Source organism: Maniola jurtina, chromosome 11 (assembly GCF_905333055.1).
Source record: "Maniola jurtina chromosome 11, ilManJurt1.1, whole genome shotgun sequence".
Classification (NCBI taxonomy): domain Eukaryota; kingdom Metazoa; phylum Arthropoda; class Insecta; order Lepidoptera; family Nymphalidae; genus Maniola; species Maniola jurtina.
The window spans coordinates 8,878,241-8,897,995 of NC_060039.1; the positions used below are offsets into that span (position 1 = coordinate 8,878,241).

The 19,755-nt window shown below is 35.8% G+C and overlaps 3 protein-coding genes across 3 annotated transcripts; all 3 read right to left on the reverse strand.

Annotated features, from left to right (window-relative positions):
* Positions 1-638: 638 nt before the first annotated feature.
* LOC123869809 lies at positions 639-5,686 on the reverse strand. The gene is made up of 4 exons (XM_045912853.1): positions 5,465-5,686; positions 5,172-5,371; positions 3,023-4,253; positions 639-921 (listed from the first exon to the last, which is right to left on the reverse strand). The coding sequence occupies exons 1-4, from the start codon at positions 5,536-5,538 to the stop codon at positions 750-752; spliced, it is 1,677 nt and encodes a 558-aa protein (XP_045768809.1). The 5' UTR covers positions 5,539-5,686; the 3' UTR covers positions 639-749.
* A 5,491-nt stretch (positions 5,687-11,177) lies between these two features.
* On the reverse strand, positions 11,178-16,250 carry LOC123869808 (menin). The gene is made up of 5 exons (XM_045912852.1): positions 15,590-16,250; positions 15,009-15,234; positions 14,133-14,436; positions 13,374-13,523; positions 11,178-12,945 (listed from the first exon to the last, which is right to left on the reverse strand). The coding sequence occupies exons 1-5, from the start codon at positions 16,145-16,147 to the stop codon at positions 12,450-12,452; spliced, it is 1,734 nt and encodes a 577-aa protein (XP_045768808.1). The 5' UTR covers positions 16,148-16,250; the 3' UTR covers positions 11,178-12,449.
* A 1,867-nt stretch (positions 16,251-18,117) lies between these two features.
* On the reverse strand, positions 18,118-19,395 carry LOC123869830 (uncharacterized protein KIAA1143 homolog). Its single transcript, XM_045912892.1, has one exon. It carries the CDS (start codon positions 19,225-19,227, stop codon positions 18,823-18,825), a length of 405 nt encoding a protein of 134 aa, XP_045768848.1. The 5' UTR covers positions 19,228-19,395; the 3' UTR covers positions 18,118-18,822.
* Between the last annotated feature and the right edge of the window lie 360 nt (positions 19,396-19,755).

Genomic DNA, 19,755 nt, shown 5'->3' on the forward strand with positions numbered 1-19,755 from the left:
GCTTTCAGACAGGACTGGCCAAACTGATATTAGTTTTTTTTTTAATTTTTTATTCTGGAACTATAGACTAACTTGAAAGGGGTATGGCAGTTTAAATCAAACCCATACCCTTTGATTCGTACACGGCATCGTACCGGAACGCTAAATCGCTTGCGTGCCGCTTTGCCGGTAGGGTGGTAACTAGCCACTGTCAAAACCTCCCACCAGACAAGACCAGTTTATTTAGAAATTATAAAATTCTAAGCTCCTGCCGAGAATCGAACCCAGACCTCCCACTAATAAGACCACAGCGTTTACCACTACGCCAGGGAGGTAGTAGGTATTTCCGGATTTTTCGCCCTATAGGTATGTGCTATAAGACCTACCTACCTGCAAAATTTCACGATTGTAGGTCAACGGAAAGTGCCCTATAGGTTTCTTGACAGACACGAAAAACCACAAAGTGATCCTATAAGGGTTCCTCTTTTGAGGTACGGAATCCTAAAAATATAAAGATTCACAACTTGTATTAAATATAAGTAGGTATATAGCCAAAATCATAATAAATTTAACTACCAGTTTCACTTGTGACAATTATAATAATTTGCCTAGCATATAGTTTTAAAAGTCAGGCTTCAGGAATAAAAGTAAACTTAGTAGAATGTGCAACAACTGCTTATATTTCAATAAAAATCCTTTATAAAACATAAAATAAATACAATACAATGATACTTGCAACAAATAATATTAATTCTTATACATGTGCGAAATCAATGTTTTTTACTGCAAACTTTCTTGTCTAACTTCCGACGTTTTGCTCTGTTCGGGTCATAGTTCTCCTTGTCTGAAGAGTCGGTGCTACCCGGAGTATGTCCTCGAACTGCATGCTTCATTCTATGTTCATACTCTCCTTGCTCCAGTTGAGAGAGAACAATGGAATCACTGCAATTAAAGTAGAACACGTTAGTTAGTTTAGTTTATTTGGGAAAACATCGTGAGGAAACCTGTATGCCTGAGAGTTCTCCATGTTCTCAACGGTATGTGAAGTCTGCCAATCCGCATTGTGCCTGCGTGACAGACTATGGCCTAAACCCTTCTCACTCTGAGAAGAGACCCGTGCTCAGTAGTGGGCCGGCAATGGGTTGATCATGATGACTTTAGTTTTGGACATTGTGATTAATATAATACTGCGTCGCTTATTTGTGATATGGATTTACCATTTTGATGCTATTCGCTAGAGCAGGAGTCTTAATATTTTAGCCTAAGGACCACACTGATTCATCTACTAGGCCAAGGGGCCAAAATCTATCAAGAAGCATTTGATAGCTTACTATTTCATATAACTTCCCTCCATTACAAAATTCTGTGTACTTAGTCATAACTCATAACAAATTACGGCACGACGAACATCAGGCTTTTTCAGTTCAGATCACTACCGCTTCTCGGGCCGTAGATTGGACACCGCTGCACTAGAGAATCGAGACTAGGGATGTTATGAATATATAATTTCGGATCCGGATATGGATATTGGTAAAAAATAATATCGGTATCGGTTACGGTTATGGATATTAAATTATTTCGGATTATCCGATAACTAGTTTCGGTTACGGATATTAATTTTTTAAGGAACTGTAAAATGTGAACTGATGAAGGTGTCGCATTCCAGCGGAGTGCACAGTTAATTCGTACGAGTGTAGTATTTAGTTAGACTCCGCCCTATCCGAAACTATCCAAAACTTTTTTTACGGATTCAGTTACAGTTACGGATATTTTTTTATTTCGGATATCCGATAGTTTCGGTTACGGATATGGATATCCATAACAACACTAATCGAAACACATCGTTTCAAACAAAAACAAAAAACGGTCAATTGCGATTTGCGAGTCAGACTCGCTCACCCAGGGTTCCGAAGTCAATAGTAAAACTACTCGTAGGATGGACGGAGGACGGGCGGACGGAGAAAATAGCACCCCATTATTACCATTTTGGTAGGTACCTAACCCTAAAATATCCAATAAACTCTTAGAGAAAAAATTTGGCCGTCAGTGGGGACTGCCGCCAGAAGTGAAAACTTAAAATTACTATGAAACAACAGCGGTTTCTTTTTGGTTTTTTCAATTAATTGTAGTACTTACCTACCTACTCAAAAATTAAGATTTTATAATTTTTAAAATCGCCCAACGCGCCTAAAGAAGTTTTCACTTCAACAAGTAATGGAACAGTATCCATCAAACTTAATCCAAACCTTTGGAAACAGCATGTAGGTTGTAGGTAGTGTAGTTTCATAGTTTTGCTTGTCTATGGGTTGCTACTGAGATTTGATCAAGTTTTTCACTCCTACAGCGGGTTCGTAATAGTCACAACAGCATTCTGGGTGCAAAAGGGATAGGATAGGCTGCCCAATAACTAAACATTGGGTAGCTGTAGCCACCGGGCGACTAGAATTGCCACGGTAGGCTGTTTACTTACTTTGTACTAACATTACTAACATCATTATTAGGTACTAACACATTCTTTGTATATGGACCCCTATTTGTATAAAATGTTAGTCTGAAATAAAATCTTATTTATTTATTTATTTTCCGCTCTCCAGTAAAGTTGCCCATTTTGACTTACGTGTTGTGTATTAGACCTTACCAAGGTTTGTTAAATTTTTAATGAGCAAGTACCTAATATTTTTATTGTTTGTTCATTTTTTAATGAATTTCTGGCGTCTGCGCGACTATTAAGTTCCGTATGTCAAGAGTACTCGAATCAATGTTGAACTTTATTGTTGTTGTTTATACAATAAAGTATGACATTGATTCAAGTTCTCTTACCTGTCAAGACATACGGAACTTGACAGGAGTGCAGAAAAACTATAAAAGATGATATCAAGCATCTAAACCTAGCATTACTTTGTTTCCTTTTTTGTAAGTGCACACTTTGTTATGTGCATATTGAAGTTATGCAGAAAATAAAATAACACATTAGCATTTTTTTTAATACCCACTAAATAAACATATTGTATTTTAGAGTTAACATAAAATATGACATGCTTACTTTTCAGTTTCAGATTTGTGTACTTCTGCAGTAACTTCTATTAAACTGTCCTTTAAATTTGGCGATATTTCACTGTCTGAGTCTGAATCATCTATTATCAGATATTTTGGTTCTTTCACAGATGGAAGTGTGTGTTTTTGATTGGCTTCCAATGTTGCAATGTCTCCAAACAGATCAGCACTCTCTGGATGATTATTTTTACTCTTATCTGATATGGTAATAATATGATCATTATTGTTACAATTGCTGTTTTCAGTTGCTGGCACTTTTAACTCAACAATTTTAGAGAAATGATTGGAATCTGATTTGAAATTACTTCCATCATCAGTCTGAACACCTATGGAATATTTGGTTCTATCTGTAGTATAATCTTGTTCTTCATAGAATTGAATAGTAGTTGTGAAACTACTACTGTCTATTGTAATTGTAACATTATTAGTTTTATCTGTGTTTTCATTTTTGTTTTTATTAAATTGATTGTTGATTGATTTATAAAGTGAACTTTTTTTGTAAAATGGAACCTTGCCCATAGCTTCCACATTCTGGCACTGAATTGTTTTATCTACAGGATTTGTATTTACAACTATCTCAATTTCACTCTTAGATAACTTAGAGACAGTTGTATCATCATAGGGACTAAGTTTATCAGCCTCTATCACAGCTAACCAAGCTTGTTTATCTTTATCCAAACTTTGAGTTTCATCAATGACTACAATTTCATCATCATCAATAAAGATACCACTCTCATTTTTGTCACATTTAATCTGTTCACATTTTAGATCCTTTTCACAGTCTTGTTTTATTCTCTTTAAAGATAACTTTGATTTATCTTTGAAATCAGAGTTAAACGATTTTAAAGGAATTTTATTTTTACTAGGAGCTTTTTTCTTTTTAATAACTTTGTTTTGTGTCTTGGGTCTTGTAACATTTTGACCATTCACATTTAAATCTGTGAAAGGCTTACGAGGTAGATTATACTTAGACTCCCTTAGGCTTGTTTCACTTTTATTTAACCATTGTTGCACATAGCTCATTTTGTTCTCCATTTTTAAATTACTAGGTGTTGAGGTATTTTCACCAGGAAGAAGTGAATGTTTTAAAATTTCTTTATTTTGTATTGAAATATTGGAGCTTCTTCTGCTATTAGAATATTTTGATGGGGCTTGAATGCATTCTGGAAACAATTGCTTTTCCAATTGTAACTGCTCTGAAACTCTTTGCCTCCTGTAAACTGAACATTTACCAACTTAATTTAAGTAAATAATTTGAAAATGTATCAAAACTAATTACAAGATACCTAGCACGAGCACAAAAATACTAAAGAATACTGAAATAAATCATTTTGGTTTAAGCATTTTGTAGCAGAAAATAGTAATGGCCAGAACTATTATGTTCATATATTATTTACCTCCTCCAGACAACCCTGCTGAGCCAGTGACTTTGACTGTGTGGATTATAGGTTTTTAAAATTCAGTGGTAGCTTTTTGATTTTCCAGGATAAAAAGTAGCCTATGTCCCTCTCCAGGTCTTTAACTATATATTTATACAAAATTTCACGCCGATCTGTTGCTCTGTTGTTGCGTGATTAAAGGACAAACATACTTTCATATTTATAATATGGGTAGTGATAATGACCAATGATCGGAATAGGCAAATATATAACTAAAGTTGGAGCAAAGACTAACTAGTTGTTAAGACTACATCATTATTGTTGAATCCTGCAATCTCAGGAACTGTGCTAGTACATAGGAATAGTTATTAGGGTAAATAGAGCAACTTGAGGTCAATAAATAGTGTTAGATATATTAAGCATGCATTTGGTAATATGTTTTTCTGGGATTGCAGTTTGAATCATCTAGAATTCTCTACTGATATTATAAAGAGTACAAATTTTGTGTTGCATATGTGAAGAGTACTTTCCTAAACCACTGCACCTATTTGAAAAATTCTTTCACCATTTAAAAGGTACATTACTCCAGATGGTCAAAATAGTGGATACACATATCATGTATCTACATAAGAAGTTAAAATAGATAATTGTTCAGTCGGGCCTCTCGTGTGTAATATTTGAATCACTTGCTTTGTTGCCAATAAAGCAGGTGCTTATTATATTATTTTATTAATAGGTAGTTTGTAAAAATACACTTACCATCTAACTGAAATAGTTCTTGAAAAGAATGTAAAAGATTTGAAGCATGCTCTACACGGAGGCTTAGAGGACCATCTATGATGTGTGTGGATACATCCGGCGGTGAAAGGCAGAGTAAACAGTCTTCGGCTGTTATCACGCAGTTTTCACAAACCGAATGCCCGCAAGGATATCTCACGCGAAGACCTTTAAGCTTATCACTAGAAAATATCAACAGGTAAGTGGAAAGAATTAAGAAATAAATAAAAATATTTAGTAGCGTTAAATAACAAAGTTGTTAATAGTTTTCTTACCAACTGACACATCGACATTTTTCGGCTATAGTTTTTACATAATGAACTGCTTGATCCACATTAAAACTATTCATAGTAAATTCAACATCTTTTAATAAACTTCTAATTACTAATCTCTATTCGTATTCAAAAATATTACAAAAAAAGTTATAAAATTAAACTATGTACTAAAATTATCATTGATCACTACACCGTTCAACATTTCATGATTTCTTCAGCGAAACGTAGATTGGTAGATTGTCTGTGGTGAGTGGTGATTACATACTCTTTGGGTATCCAGGGCCGTAAAATAATTTAAAAAAAAAAACCATACTCTTTGGCACAGCTCTTTTTTTACTGGTTTTATGGCACTGGATTCTAACTTTTTTGAGCTTGGTATTGTACAAAAAATCGGACTGGGATTGTCCAGAAAAGACTTGGGTGTAAATAAACTGTTCAGCCTCCTTTGTGTTTTCTCCAAACAACGCGTCTTTGGCGAAGTGAATTGTGCTGTGTGGCACAACAAAAAGCCACTAAAATAAACAACAACAATAATCTATGGCTTGGTTTTGTATTTGTATGGACTTCGTCTGTGTTGGCGTTTGCTGGCGCGCGTGCGGTGCCCTTTTGGAGTTTTTTTTTGTTACAAGGGGCATGACACGGTCCTGCCAACGAGATTCAAATTTAATTTGGTTTTTCGTTTTGGTTCAATTTGTAAACCAAAAAGGTCCAGTTCCAGAAATTAGTACCTATCGACTAATTTGTAAGAATAGTCGATACTAGAAATAATTTCTTAAACTGGACACATTCAAGTAAAGATTTTTGAATAAACCTGTGAGAATGATACTACCATCGTCGCAATTAAAATGCCATAAGTCTACGCTGTCGTATTTCACAAATTGCGAAAAACTAAATTAAATTTGAATTTCGCGGGCAGGCCCGTCGCTTCCACCAAAAGTGGCCGGTTTTTGTGTTTGCTGGTGTTTTTTGGTGGTGGAACTAACTGGGAAGCGCTCTATAGGGGCGTACTTATATAGTTTTTTTTTTCTTTTTTTTCTTTAAATCTGGCTTTACTCTAATTAGCCAATGTCAAGTTTGTAGTTATTTCAAGTTATTAAATCTATACAAGTATGGACTCCGTCTGCGCCGGCGCTCGCCGACATACGCGCGGCGCCCCTTTAGAGCGCTTCTCAGTCAGTTCCACCACCAAAAAACACCAACTAACACAAAAACCATCCACTCTTAACAAAAAAAAACACTCCAAACAAGTACAGCACGCGCGCCAGCAAACGCCATCACAGACGAAGCTTCCACCTATATAGTTACCCTAACTTGTACAAATACCTACAAACTTGACATTGGCTAATCTGTGTAAAGCCAAACGAGAGAAAAAAAACTTTTGTATGAAACAAAATCGTTATATTATGTTGGCGGCAGACAGGGGGAAGGTCCAGCAAGAAACTCGACGGTTGCTCTTTTGAAGATTTGTACAATATTATCATCAAACTAGTGGCGAGAGAGTTCACGCTGGCAATGTGCAGTATATTTATCTCTTTTATTGACACGAAGTCAATAATATCCATATCCATACGAAATCATAAATTTATTGTACGTTACAAACGTGTCAAACATTGTAAATCGTGGTTCAATGGAATGATGATAAACGCGTTCATTTATGTACAATAACACTAGGTATATTAAAACGAAGACCGCTAGGCGCAATCTTCAAGGGCGAGAGTATCGCGACGAGTTTGTTCTACTATCGTTGGATATTCTTCATGGACAACCCGCAATGGATCGCCACGTGACGTGACGGTGACCGCAACGCGACGCCTCGTTGGGCCTCTCAACTGTGGCGTAACGCCGCGATAGTCGCGACGTTACGCCACAGAGTCCACACGCGTCCTCCAGAGTCAAACGTTATATCGCCCTGTGGAGATAGGCCCATAGAGTTTGTATCGGATTTAGTGGCACTGCGAGACTATGTACACTATACTCTCGCCCGTGGAGACGGCGCGGCGCCTTGGCGTGTCTACTGTTAGTAGAGTTAAATAAAAGTCACAAGTATAAATCAAGTTTATTTACATTAAAAAAGAGTGCCGTTCAAAATCAAAGTTCAAAAATATATAAACAATAATTAATTATTATTTAAGACTATAAATGCAACTATTATCACATTAAATTACTATTCATGATGTATAATAGGTACCCAATATTGTAGTACCTAACTACTCTAATTTATGGTTATTAGATATATTATAATACTAGATGATGCCCGCAGCTTCGCCTGCGTGGATTGGTCAGATCTCCTGCAGCATCACTTGAGGAGTTGGAATCCAATTTTTTTTGGAACAATGTCGCAAAGTTCCCTTAAAGATTAAAAAAAAATTACGCAAATCGGTTCAGAAATCTCGGAGATATCAGTGTACATAGGTAGAAAAACACAACTCCTCCATTTTTCAGTCGGTTAAAAAAGGTTTAGCCATTCCGAAGATTAGCCCGTTCAAACAGACACACTTCAATTTTATTTATTAGTATAGATTTAGATTAATTAACTCGCTAAGAAGGCGCTTGAAACAAAGTTTTAATATTTTGTTCGTTTTATTTAGAGTTAGTGGTACCATCAACTTATCAGATTTTATTTTATTATTAATAGCATAAAAACTTAAACTGACATAAATATAAAATACGAATACCAAAGCCATACTTTATGAATGACGTCCTTAAATATTGAGACTTCTAACGGTCTCTCCTATTCACGGAAAGCAAATTTTCTCACTTACTGAAACGTCTGTGAAATATCAGCGCTTTTGATCTTAATCATAAATTACAATTTATGCACTTACAAGTGCGTAAACTGAAAAATCACTTTCCGTGAACAGTCGCCTTTGAAATTACTGATGAAAAATAGTAATTTCACCAAATGAAAATGATTTAAAAGTAGCAATAATGCCCATCTCTGATTCTGAGTGTTTGGCGAAGCAGCCTTTTGATGTCAATAGACTTTCCGAGTTTTGCTTTGCATTGGATACATTTTCAAAAGTATTGAAAAGTAAATAAAGTAATTGAAAAGTAAAATCAGTTGTTATCTAAAAGGCAGCTTCGCCTCCACTTTGCAGGCATGCCCTCGCGAAAAATGGGCCACATTTTAGGTATAGTCTAAAGATTTTTATTTAGATTAATTTTTTGTTACATTATAACATAAAAATATATCTGTAACATTTACAAATGAAACATCTTCAACAATCATGTGTACATTTGTGTTTCAAGTTGTCAACACTTGTAATAAAATAGTAATTTATCATGATGTTACATTATGACTAATTCAAATAATGTAATATAACAACTATAAACAATTATATTATTATAATATTATATAATTAAATCTAGTAATGTGTATTCCTAGTATTCAATAACCTTTTAGGATTTAAGTAATTTGTACATGGCAACAGGTTAATTGGTTTAATTTATTGAATTAAAATAGATAGAAAATGATTTATCAAATACAATATTTCAAATATAAGATTAACGAGGTTGTCTGTAGTCCATTATTATAGAGATAATGGGACTATTTATGAATAGGAAATAATTACAACAAAAGAGTTTTACTCTTTCTTAATATTCTTAGCATCCTACAAGTTTATAAACAATTTAAAGCAGTCACAATATCAACTACGAAACTTTAAATACTGGAAATCTTTTAAAATACTAATATTCTTATCAATTATTATCAATATTATCATAGAACAACCTCACAACAATTTCAAACGAATAAATCAACAGGTATTTCTGTACTAAACACCCACATAAGTTAACTATCGAAATTAAGTCTGCCAACTAAAAGTGCAAACAATCTACAGTCTTAGTTTGAAATCTATAGAGCGCACTTTGACTTTGTTTAAACTTAAGTTTCAGTTAGAACGAGACAGATTTATACCAGCGGTATAACGCTGTCTCGTTCTAACAGTGTCTTAAATGTGAGCAAAGCCAAAGTGCGCTCTATAGATCTCAGCCATAGAGTAGCAGTGTCGTGGCGTGTCGTGGCGTCATGAATCTCATGATGCGATAGAAGTCAATAACAGTAGGGCTCCGCTATCGGGATTCAGTCAATGATTCGAGTTTGGCTCCTCACAGCATATAGACTACAGGCCCATGTTTAAAAATGGGTGGGTCATATGAACCACCAGGTGACGTATACAGGACGATATAAGAGCATAAAATAATAAGTTTCAGCACTATGCCGTCACTTGTAAGCTGTCCAACAGAGTGCTGGTGAGAATTGAAAAGTGCAGGTAGAGTGAGTACATTTTGGTCATATATTTTTGTACGGCATTTTTACCATCGATAGATCCATGAAAAATAATAAGAAAGCGCGCAGTGCCGTAAAAAAATGGTGCGCCACAAAGTCAGTAAATGTTTTGATTTTCTGACAATTTCCGGGGTAAATTTGGTCATTTAATTCTGTACGGCACTAGTTTCATACTGTTTCAATACAGCCTCTAATCCATTATTCCGCAACGCCGTACAAAAATCATGCGACAAGGGGAAAAAATTGAGGGTAGCAACCCCCTCTCTTTCCGTGGTCCGGGGGGTGATTTGAGAAAGTACGGCTTTGGTTCCAAAACATTATCTAGCACTCAAAAGTTCTATTAAAAATAATGCCGTAAAAAAATTAGTGTTCATTTGAATGTGTATCAATAATTATCTTAATTTCATGGTATACTTAATTTTTAAAGCTGTAAAATCATTTGACTCTGTACGGCAACTTTTTTTTTAACATGATAGTGTAAAATACTATTGTTATATAGTATTGCCGTTCAAAAGAAACTGTTCTAAAAAAAATTATAGATAAATACAAAAACTGAAATTTTTCAAATTATTGCAAAAGTTTAAATATTCATAGATTAATAAAACATAGCAATTTTCTACGCTTTTCCCTTGTTTTAAATAGTATTAAGATAAATAAATTAGGAAAAAATTATGCCGTACATTTTAATGCAGACCATATCTTTTAGGCTGATGAAAATGACGCTACCATTTTAAGGGTAGTACTTTATGGCCATCTGATACTGTACGGCATTAACATATTTTTGAAGAGAACAATTGATAATATGATAAAATCACTATGCCGTCTAACTGAAGTGAACGGGTGTGTATATAATATCCACATCCCCTACAAACCTTTGGACCAACGAAAATGTACGGCATGTAAAAAAATATTATCTATGCATAAAACACTTTCAAAATAAATTAATTTTATGTTGTTTCAAATCACCCCCCGGACCACGGAAAGAGAGGGGGTTGCTACCCTCAATTTTTTCCCCTTGTCGCATGATTTTTGTACGGCGTTGCGGAATAATGGATTAGAGCCTGTATTGAAACAGTATGAAACTAGTGCCGTACAGAATTAAATGACCAAATTTACCCCGGAAATTGTCAGAAAATCAAAACATTTACTGACTTTGTGGCGCACCATTTTTTTACGGCACTGCGCGCTTTCTTATTATTTTTCATGGATCTATCGATGGTAAAAATGCCGTACAAAAATATATGACCAAAATGTACTCACTCTACCTGCACTTTTCAATTCTCACCAGCACTCTGTTGGACAGCTTACAAGTGACGGCATAGTGCTGAAACTTATTATTTTATGCTCTTATATCGTCCTGTATACGTCACCTGGTGGTTCATATGACCCACCCATTTTTAAACATGGGCCTGTAGTCTAATAGCTGCATAGAATATCTCTGGTGGAAAAGCGGCTTAAGACTCGTTCTAGACTCATTCTAATTGGCCAATGCCAGAGAGCTTTGCGACACACTACGACACATCACACAGTTAAACATGGAGTCGACCTGAGGCGCGAAGAATCGAGCCGACACGCGTTGGTTGCAATTTCTATGACGGTGAAATTTCTATGATTCTATGCGCGAATGTTTCGTTTCGAGTTTGGGCAAGTTTGACGAAAGTTCGGCAAACGGCAAATCTATTTACCAGTGTGGCCACCACATTCGGGATTCGATGAATGTTTTTGTCTAAGATCCGGCGCTTGAATCTGCATATCTGTTTTTTTATAAAACTAATTTTTTATGAACAATACATGATAGTAGAATAGATATATAGACGACCTAGACAAAGTTGTCTATATATCATTAAAAAAAAGTTTTATTAAAAGACAGATACAGATTCAAGCAGCCGGATCTTAAACTAATTTCGTTTGATCCGGGCCAAATTGCCGCCTCAACACGAATACATATTCGTCAAATGTTTTGTGAATGTGCAAATTATACGACTGACGCCGGCCACACCAACGAATCTTTGCCGAATATGTTCACCAATTGCAATGGAGCCACACCATTACAAACGATTCGATTCTGCGGCGCGTCGCTGATCGACGCAGTTCTATAATAGTAAATATGATATAGGTGGCGAATTCAAATGGCTCTAATACTGAAGTAATTTTGGTGCTCTACACCAAGCATTAGCGCAGCAACGATCTTTGATTTCAGTCTAAAGATATTTATTTTCCCGTAAAAGATTCCTAAATACTATTAAGTAATAAGTACTATTAAGTAATACCTACTAAAATAGTTATAAGTTCTTACTCTTTTATTTAAATATGTATTTATTATTTAAATGCAATAATAATGGCCGAATTTTGGCCCTAGTGGCCAATCTCCACAGAGATAAAGCCTCCTGCTTATAGGGCACAAGTGTGTACGCAAACACAGGCACACTCTCCATTCCTTTCCTTTTATAGTCCAGTGGGACAGCAATCCGATAAGACCAGAGAGAGATCACGCGAAGGACCGCCGGCTTACATACCGAAACACCACCGATTTCCCGACTCCGGGCTAATACCTACTGAGAATTTATTGAAGGAAAAACCAAATCCCGTTTTTATCCCGATCCGGAAATCGACATCAACGGCCTAACAAGCTAACCACTAGCCCAACGAGGCAATAATATAATCTCATATATTTACATCGTATTGTACAGGAAGCGCTTAACGCTCGCGACGAGCGCGCTTGGCTCGCGCCGTCGGCGCTTGGGAATTGTGTTCATCATCCTCACGCCGTTTAGCCGGCGGCTGCGGTCTTTGTAACTGACTTTGCGCTGTCAGCTGCAACTGCAGTGCGTGCGTGTTGAGGCGCTCGGCCAGCAGCAGTGGCTTGAGAGCTGCCATCTTGTGACTGTACAGTGTCACTCGAGGTCTGCTGTTTACTGCTGCGGTCAGTTGCTCCCTGACCGACAGTTCTGTATTCTCCGAGTTATTGTTCCACCTGTCGTTGTCCATCTCCTTGTCCTCTTTCTGACTTGACTTTTCAGATTTGCGCGTCTCATCTGTTGGCTCGCCGTTGTCAGGGCTACAGACTATGTTAACCTGGGCTCTTACCTCTGCATCGAATTTCGATATGGTACTTACGAGAGGCTTCGCCCATCCTATGTGCAGAATGGGTGTTTGGCTTCCCTCTTCCCATTTACAAATTCCATCATAAAACCTGAAATGGTATTTCCATGGTAATGATACTTCTATAGTTGAAAGTATTAATTACATGTTGATATTTGGGGCTAGATGATGTCTGTCACTTCATCTGATTTTGATTTTTGAAAACTCCTGTGGGAACTATTTGTTTTTCCTGTCCATAATTCTGTCAGATCTTGTCTAAGGTTTTTTTTTTCAGAAGTAGACTTTTAACCATACATAATACATAACATAAAATGCATACATTTTCATTCCAATTAGTGACAAGTTGGATTGGGTAAATAATTTTTGTACCTAAACTTTTCAGTTCAAAGTTGTTTCAAAACATTTCACGAGGAAGGTTTATACTTTATTTGTATTGTAATATAATATAACACATACTTGTCTATGGAATAGGTAAGCCCAGCTGTGCAATGGAGGTTACAAATAAAATTATGAGCTCACCTAAGAAGAGATGCGAAACATTCTGGATCCTTTAAAATTGATCTTGCAGAATGTCCAGAGCTTTCAGCTTTCATCAATTGTGGTATGAGTTCATTTGCAATTTCAGAAAATTCCTTGTATATTTCTTCATCATCTCTTGAATAGTTATAGCTGGAAATGTAATTATGTATATTCTATTAATTTCAAAGATTTAAATTCGAGATATGCCTGACATGAAAAACTATGGCATCTATTTTAACAAGTAAACACTTCTGAGAGATTAGTATTATCTCCTTTTCTCCTACTAATAGGCAGAGATAAAAGCTGATACTTTCTATCTCCAGCTGGTGTAGCTATAAACATATTATTTTGGCACGTAGGCGATTGACGAGGGTTTTTAAGAAAAGATTATAGCTGAAACTTTATTTTGTTATTTAGGCAGTTATTTGTTTTGATAAGCTTGTGCTTGACAACAATCATGCCTGAGAAACAGAGCATTTGCCTAGATTCTACTTCTAGAATCTAGGCAAATGCTCTGTTTCTTCTATAAGAAAGAGTAAATAGGCATCTTCATGCCTATTTACTCTTTCTTGCCTTGAATGTATTAAAGTTATGCTTGGCAGGAAACATGAAACATCAAGATGGGATTCCACACCTTAGCGGTTTGTATCAGAAATATTGAGTAAAAACACTTCTGTGTTAAAAAAGTCAATATAGCTAGTTGTTTCCTCGTTCACAGTGGGGTAAGTGTTTTACAGAAGAGGATAACAAATTACTTACTGTCTAATAACATCACCAGCACAGGCCCAGGCATGAAATGCTTCCTTATACATTTTATGTCGATGGTAATAGCCACCTTGAAAAGTGTATGGGTACACATGACGATCCTCATAATATGTTCTAGAAGAGCGAATCGCTTGAACGTACAAAGCTGCTGAATCTGGTCTTGGTGTATTTGACTTTGTGATTTCAGTTTCATCTTTTAATGTGGAATTATCTGGTTCTTCTGTGCAATTCGATATCTTCATATACTCATCCAGATCACCAAGATTTCCTAAAGCCATAGGATATGCATCTAAATGGCCTGAAAAATGTTAGAATCATATATTTTTACTTTTTAACTCATTGAATGTCAAAAATTATTAGAGCATAAAATGGTTTGCCACTATACAATGGTATCCTTCCCAGATAACCACCTGTGGTCCACTAAACTGTGGTTTATTCTTTTGTACGCAATCTCTAAATGACAGGTTTATATTTGCTATTGCTAGCGCTTAATATTCACCGCAGGACAGGACAGCACTGCATTTGTCCTGTCAATTTTGTTTGGTTTAGAAATTGTGTGTTTAACAGAATTAGCCTCACTGCCTTTTTATCATTAGGAATTATTAACTAGGGCCTCATAGATTTACATATTTTACTAATAAGCTTATGTCTGAGACTTCATCCGCATGGACTACACAAGTTTTAAACCACTATTTTACCCCTTCAGGGTTGAATTTTCAAAACTCCTATCTTAGCAGATGTCTCTGACATAATAGCTATCTGCATGCTAAATTTTAGCTTGATCCATCCAGTAGTTTGAGCTGTGTGTTGATAGATCAGTCAGTCAACTTTTCCTTTCATACATACATTGATATTTCATACAATATTTACCTTTATCAAACAACAACCAAAGGAGCTTGTGCTGCATCTGCGCTACTTCGTGCACATCGATAGTAGGTGTTAGTGTGGGATTAATGGATGACACTAATGCTGCAAGTTCCATTACCCGAGAGCATACAACAGGTTTGCCCGCCACATACAGCCACGAGCGAGCAAGCACTCCTTCTCCAACAGACCGTCCCCTTTTGTCTTCGTTGCCTTTGCCATGCCATGTTACCTGATCCACATAAGCTAATAAGTTACACATTTTAACAGGTTCAGGCCACAAATGTGCTAAAAAGATGAAAAACATCAATACTCAATCAATACCAATACTAGTTACTTAGATCAATTTTTTTAAGTAATCACTTGTCATGGTGTCATTCCCAGCCTCATGAAAGTCAAAGCCAGACTAGACAAGGTATACAGACTGCAGTAGATACAGTTCAGTTGAACTGAATAAGTATAATGTGATTAATAAGCATATATAGCGGTACTTAGAAATCACTGAATCTAACATAATAAAATATAATACATAGATAGCCAAAAAAATTACTCAATGAGGAACAATTTTGTACTAAGTAATATCTTACTTCAGCAGTGTTTGATCCATCTTTTCCAAAAACAACCCAAGCATGATCTTCTGAGAGCGCTAGGTGTACATCTTGTTTACCCAGAACTTGACAGCCAGCAGTCACAGCAAAAGCTACTCCAAAACAATCCAATTTATTTCCAGTTAAAAAGCTGTAAATAGACTGTAGGTGAGCCCTGTCCTTATAATAACTTCGTGTCAAGGAGTTCCAAACCACATCTGCCACTCTTTTGACTAAATCACGCGTAGCAAGTTCTCCACTTAACAACTTTGTGTCGACGCCGCTTTTCATCAAAGATACGAAGCGATCATAAAGTGTTTTCACTTCGTCCCACTCTACAGAAGGAAAAGTCATTTTAATAAATTTATTAGAGGACAAATTTACGTCCTTTTCGCTGTTTTTAACTTTTGTTAAATTATTTTCAACAGCGCCAATTATAATAGAAAACAATGCCAAGTCCGGTTCCTCATTTCTGCGCAACTGCTCCTCAAAAAGGTCACATACTTTTTGAATACTGTCTATTGGGAAAAAGTGTTTATAATCTGATATTACAGACATGTTTTAAATTTTACATTATTTATTTCGATTTCACACAAAACAAAACAACAATAGCAGACGGCAGACGCCGGTTGACCATAGACGGTAGACCACCGAAAGTACTCTGTGACCACCGGTATAACGTAGTGATTACTTATAATATAATATACTCTTTGACCACCGGTAGACACATGGGTAGACCCATGGTAGACCAAACTTACTGGTCTGCTGTCTGCTGTGCTGGTCTGTGAAGCCACCAATCAAGAGAAGAAAAAACTTTTTTTTTCTTTCTCGTCTGGCTTTACAAAGATTTGCCAATGTCAAGTTTGTAGTTATTTGTAACAAGTTAGTTAAACTATACAAGTATGGACCCCGTCTGTGCCGGCGCTCGCCGACATACGCACGGCACCCCCTTAGAGCGCCTTCCAGTCAGTTTTAACAAAAAAAAAAAACACTCTAAAAAGGCAGAGCACGCCCGCCAGCCAACACAGACAAAGTCCCAAGAAAAAACGTAGGTATAATAATAGTGATTATATATTCTCTTTGAAGAAGAAGAAGACTATTCTGGTCTGTGCTATTATTAGTCTGTGATGAACAGAACAAAGAGTATGTAATTGACTTCGTCTGTGTTGGTGTTAGCTGGCGGGCGTGCTCTGCCTTTTTGAAGTGTTTTTTTGTTAAAACTGACTGGAAAGCGTTCATAAGGGGGTGCCGTGCGTGTGTCGGCTCGGCGAGGGCCGGCACAGACGGGGTCCATACTTTTATAGTTTCCCTAACCTGATACAAATAACTACAAACTTGACATTGGCTAATCTTTGTAAAGCCAGACGAGAGAGAAAAAAAAAGTATGTAATCCATATGTAATCATGTTCATTCAGTTCATATTGTGAAAAAAATCATAAATATGTGAAAAAACAAAGCTGAATAATATAGTCGGTTTTAATAGCAGAATAAGAAAATAAAATGATGAACATAGTGCACAATGAAAAGCATATGAAACGGTACCGTAAAAAATATCACTTTATGAAATTAAAAGTGAAAAGTTTAATAATAGTAAGCAAAATATATTTTTAAAACATATTTTCAAAATATATTCTTCAAGTTAAATTACTGGACAATTGCTAAATGGATGGAAGGACGTGTAGCATCAGCGGCTGGTGGTCGCGCGTCTCCATGAGTAGCTGCAGTGCTATACAGTGGTACAGCTCCGGTGCCTATAGCTCCGGTAGTTCACCAGTAGTGTTCACTGGAGGCCACCACATGTGGTCTAGTATACGGCATCTATTAAATTCATATTTTTATGCTAAAGTATAGCTGTCTGTCACCTTTTCACACCCATCTATTCGACTAATATTGACGAAAGGTATAGAGGTAGTTTACATCCCGGAGATGAACATGCTACTTTTTATCTTAGCAAATCAGACTTCCCACACAATTAAAAAATCAAAATCCCCATGGACAAAGTCACAGTCTACTATCTATTTGGTACAGAGATAGCTTACATCCTAGAGACAAACATAGGCTATTTTTTATCCTGGAAAATTAGTTCCCACTGGATTTTTCAAATTAAAAATCTAAATCCACATTTTGATGAAGTCACAGGCATCATCTAGTGATGTATATTGTAGGTTCCAAACCAAATTAATAAACAAAAATGTGTCAAGAGACAGTTTCTAAATTCGTACTAATAGTATGGATTGATTAAATACTAAATAAAATTGATAACTTTTCTGTTTTAGGAAAATGCAGCCTTGTGTGATGAAGTTGCCAAGATTCAAGAAAACATTCAAATTGTAAAAGATGAAAGAAAATTTTTATTAAGGAAACTTCTTGAATATGAGAATGATGCAGATATTGTACAGACTTTCTACACAAATGAACAGATAGCAATGTCAAATGGGACAAAATCTAAACCAAAAAAACGTCGCAGTGTGGAAGATGGTGGAAAGAATGTTACAATGGGATAAAACATACTGTGGACTATAATCAAAATAACATACCATTGTAGAATAAAATATAGTTAGTGAGAAACAACTTCTATAATTTTTTATGATTGTTTTGATGATTGAATCCTTTTAACTTAATGAATTTGTTGGTTGGTTGGAATGTTTGTTAAAATATTATGTTACTACAGTTTGTTTGAAACCTTATCAAGAAAGGCAGTCTAATAACTATCTCTCCTAAAGAACTTGGCCTTTCCAGTTTCCAAGTATGGGGTTGAAGGAATCTGCTGAATAAATAAATAAACAGTTTTTATTTCTTTCTAAATATATTTCTTAGTTCTTCTTAACAAACAACTGAAAAATGAGCCCTATTTACAAATGTAAATTTAGCTATGTAATATAATAAATAGATAAAAACAATGAGGAACTTTCCAGGGTCAGTTCCAGTGTCATAGATGGTGCTGTCTATGCCCTTCCAAGGGAAAATGAATAAATCTTAGCCCAGTACAACCGACTCTGATTTTTGAAGCACTGAATGTAACAGAAACATAGATATAACAGAAATAATGTCATGTACCTACTCTATAAATTTAACAAAAATAATTTAAGCTGTTATTGCATAGTAATTGGATTAAATTACCAACTCTATAGTCTGCATTTTGTAGTAGGTACATCAATGAGTGTAAATTGCACTTTACTGGCGATTCAATGATGGTCAATTAGTATTACCTACCGAGTGTTACAACCTGTCTCCTAAGTATCACTATCAGAAGCAGCCTCGTCAGTAAAAGATAAAAGTTGTTTGTTTTTATCTTTATATTGCCTTTTGTTAGATAATACCTTTTTTTGATCCACATTGTGTTTACTAGAAGTTTTGGCTTTAAAAATAACTTTCTGGGAAAGGTCTGCCTTAGTTTCTAATTCCACTTGTTTTATTCTTTCTTTCTCTGCTTCCGCTTCTTCAGCAGTCAGGTCACCTTTCTTAAGTACAACTACTTGTGGTAATTCACTATCTTCATCATCTACGAAATCGTCCTCAGCATTATGAAGTTTGTCGAATTTATGATTAGAATTGTCGTAACCAGCTTCCTTCTTCAGAATTTTCAAAAAATGTGGGTCTTCAGGCTTAATATAACTAACATTTCTTTTTCTGTTCATTTTATAAAAATGAAATAAAATGCATGAATAATAATGCTATTAGGTAGGTACTACATCCGTGAAAATTAAATTATAAGATGTATATTCACCGATTACCGAAAGTCCTTGAAAGACTGACATAATGTTCTGTGCTGACTGATGTCCAGGGCGGAGGGCTGTAAAATAAATTAAAAAAAAATTCACCAACATAGCCATCTCAATCATAGATTACAGAATGTTACATATCCTCTACAATCTGTGATCGAAGACTTAATTCGTATTTTTGCGATTCGTATTTTGACGAATGCGTTAAAAAACTAACCGAATACGACTGAGTGCACAAACTCCCTAAGGCTGATATGTATTGTAGTACCTAGTAAATGTACTTCTTTAATTCTACTTTTTTTTACTCTCAACATAATTAGAACCCAGAGCCGCAGAGTCAGTTAAAAAAAAACAGTAATGATTAGTTTTACTTGGTTTTACTCATGGGGTTTACTGGTAGAACATTGGTAGAACGTGGTAGAACTCCGTGTTTTCTATCCAGTG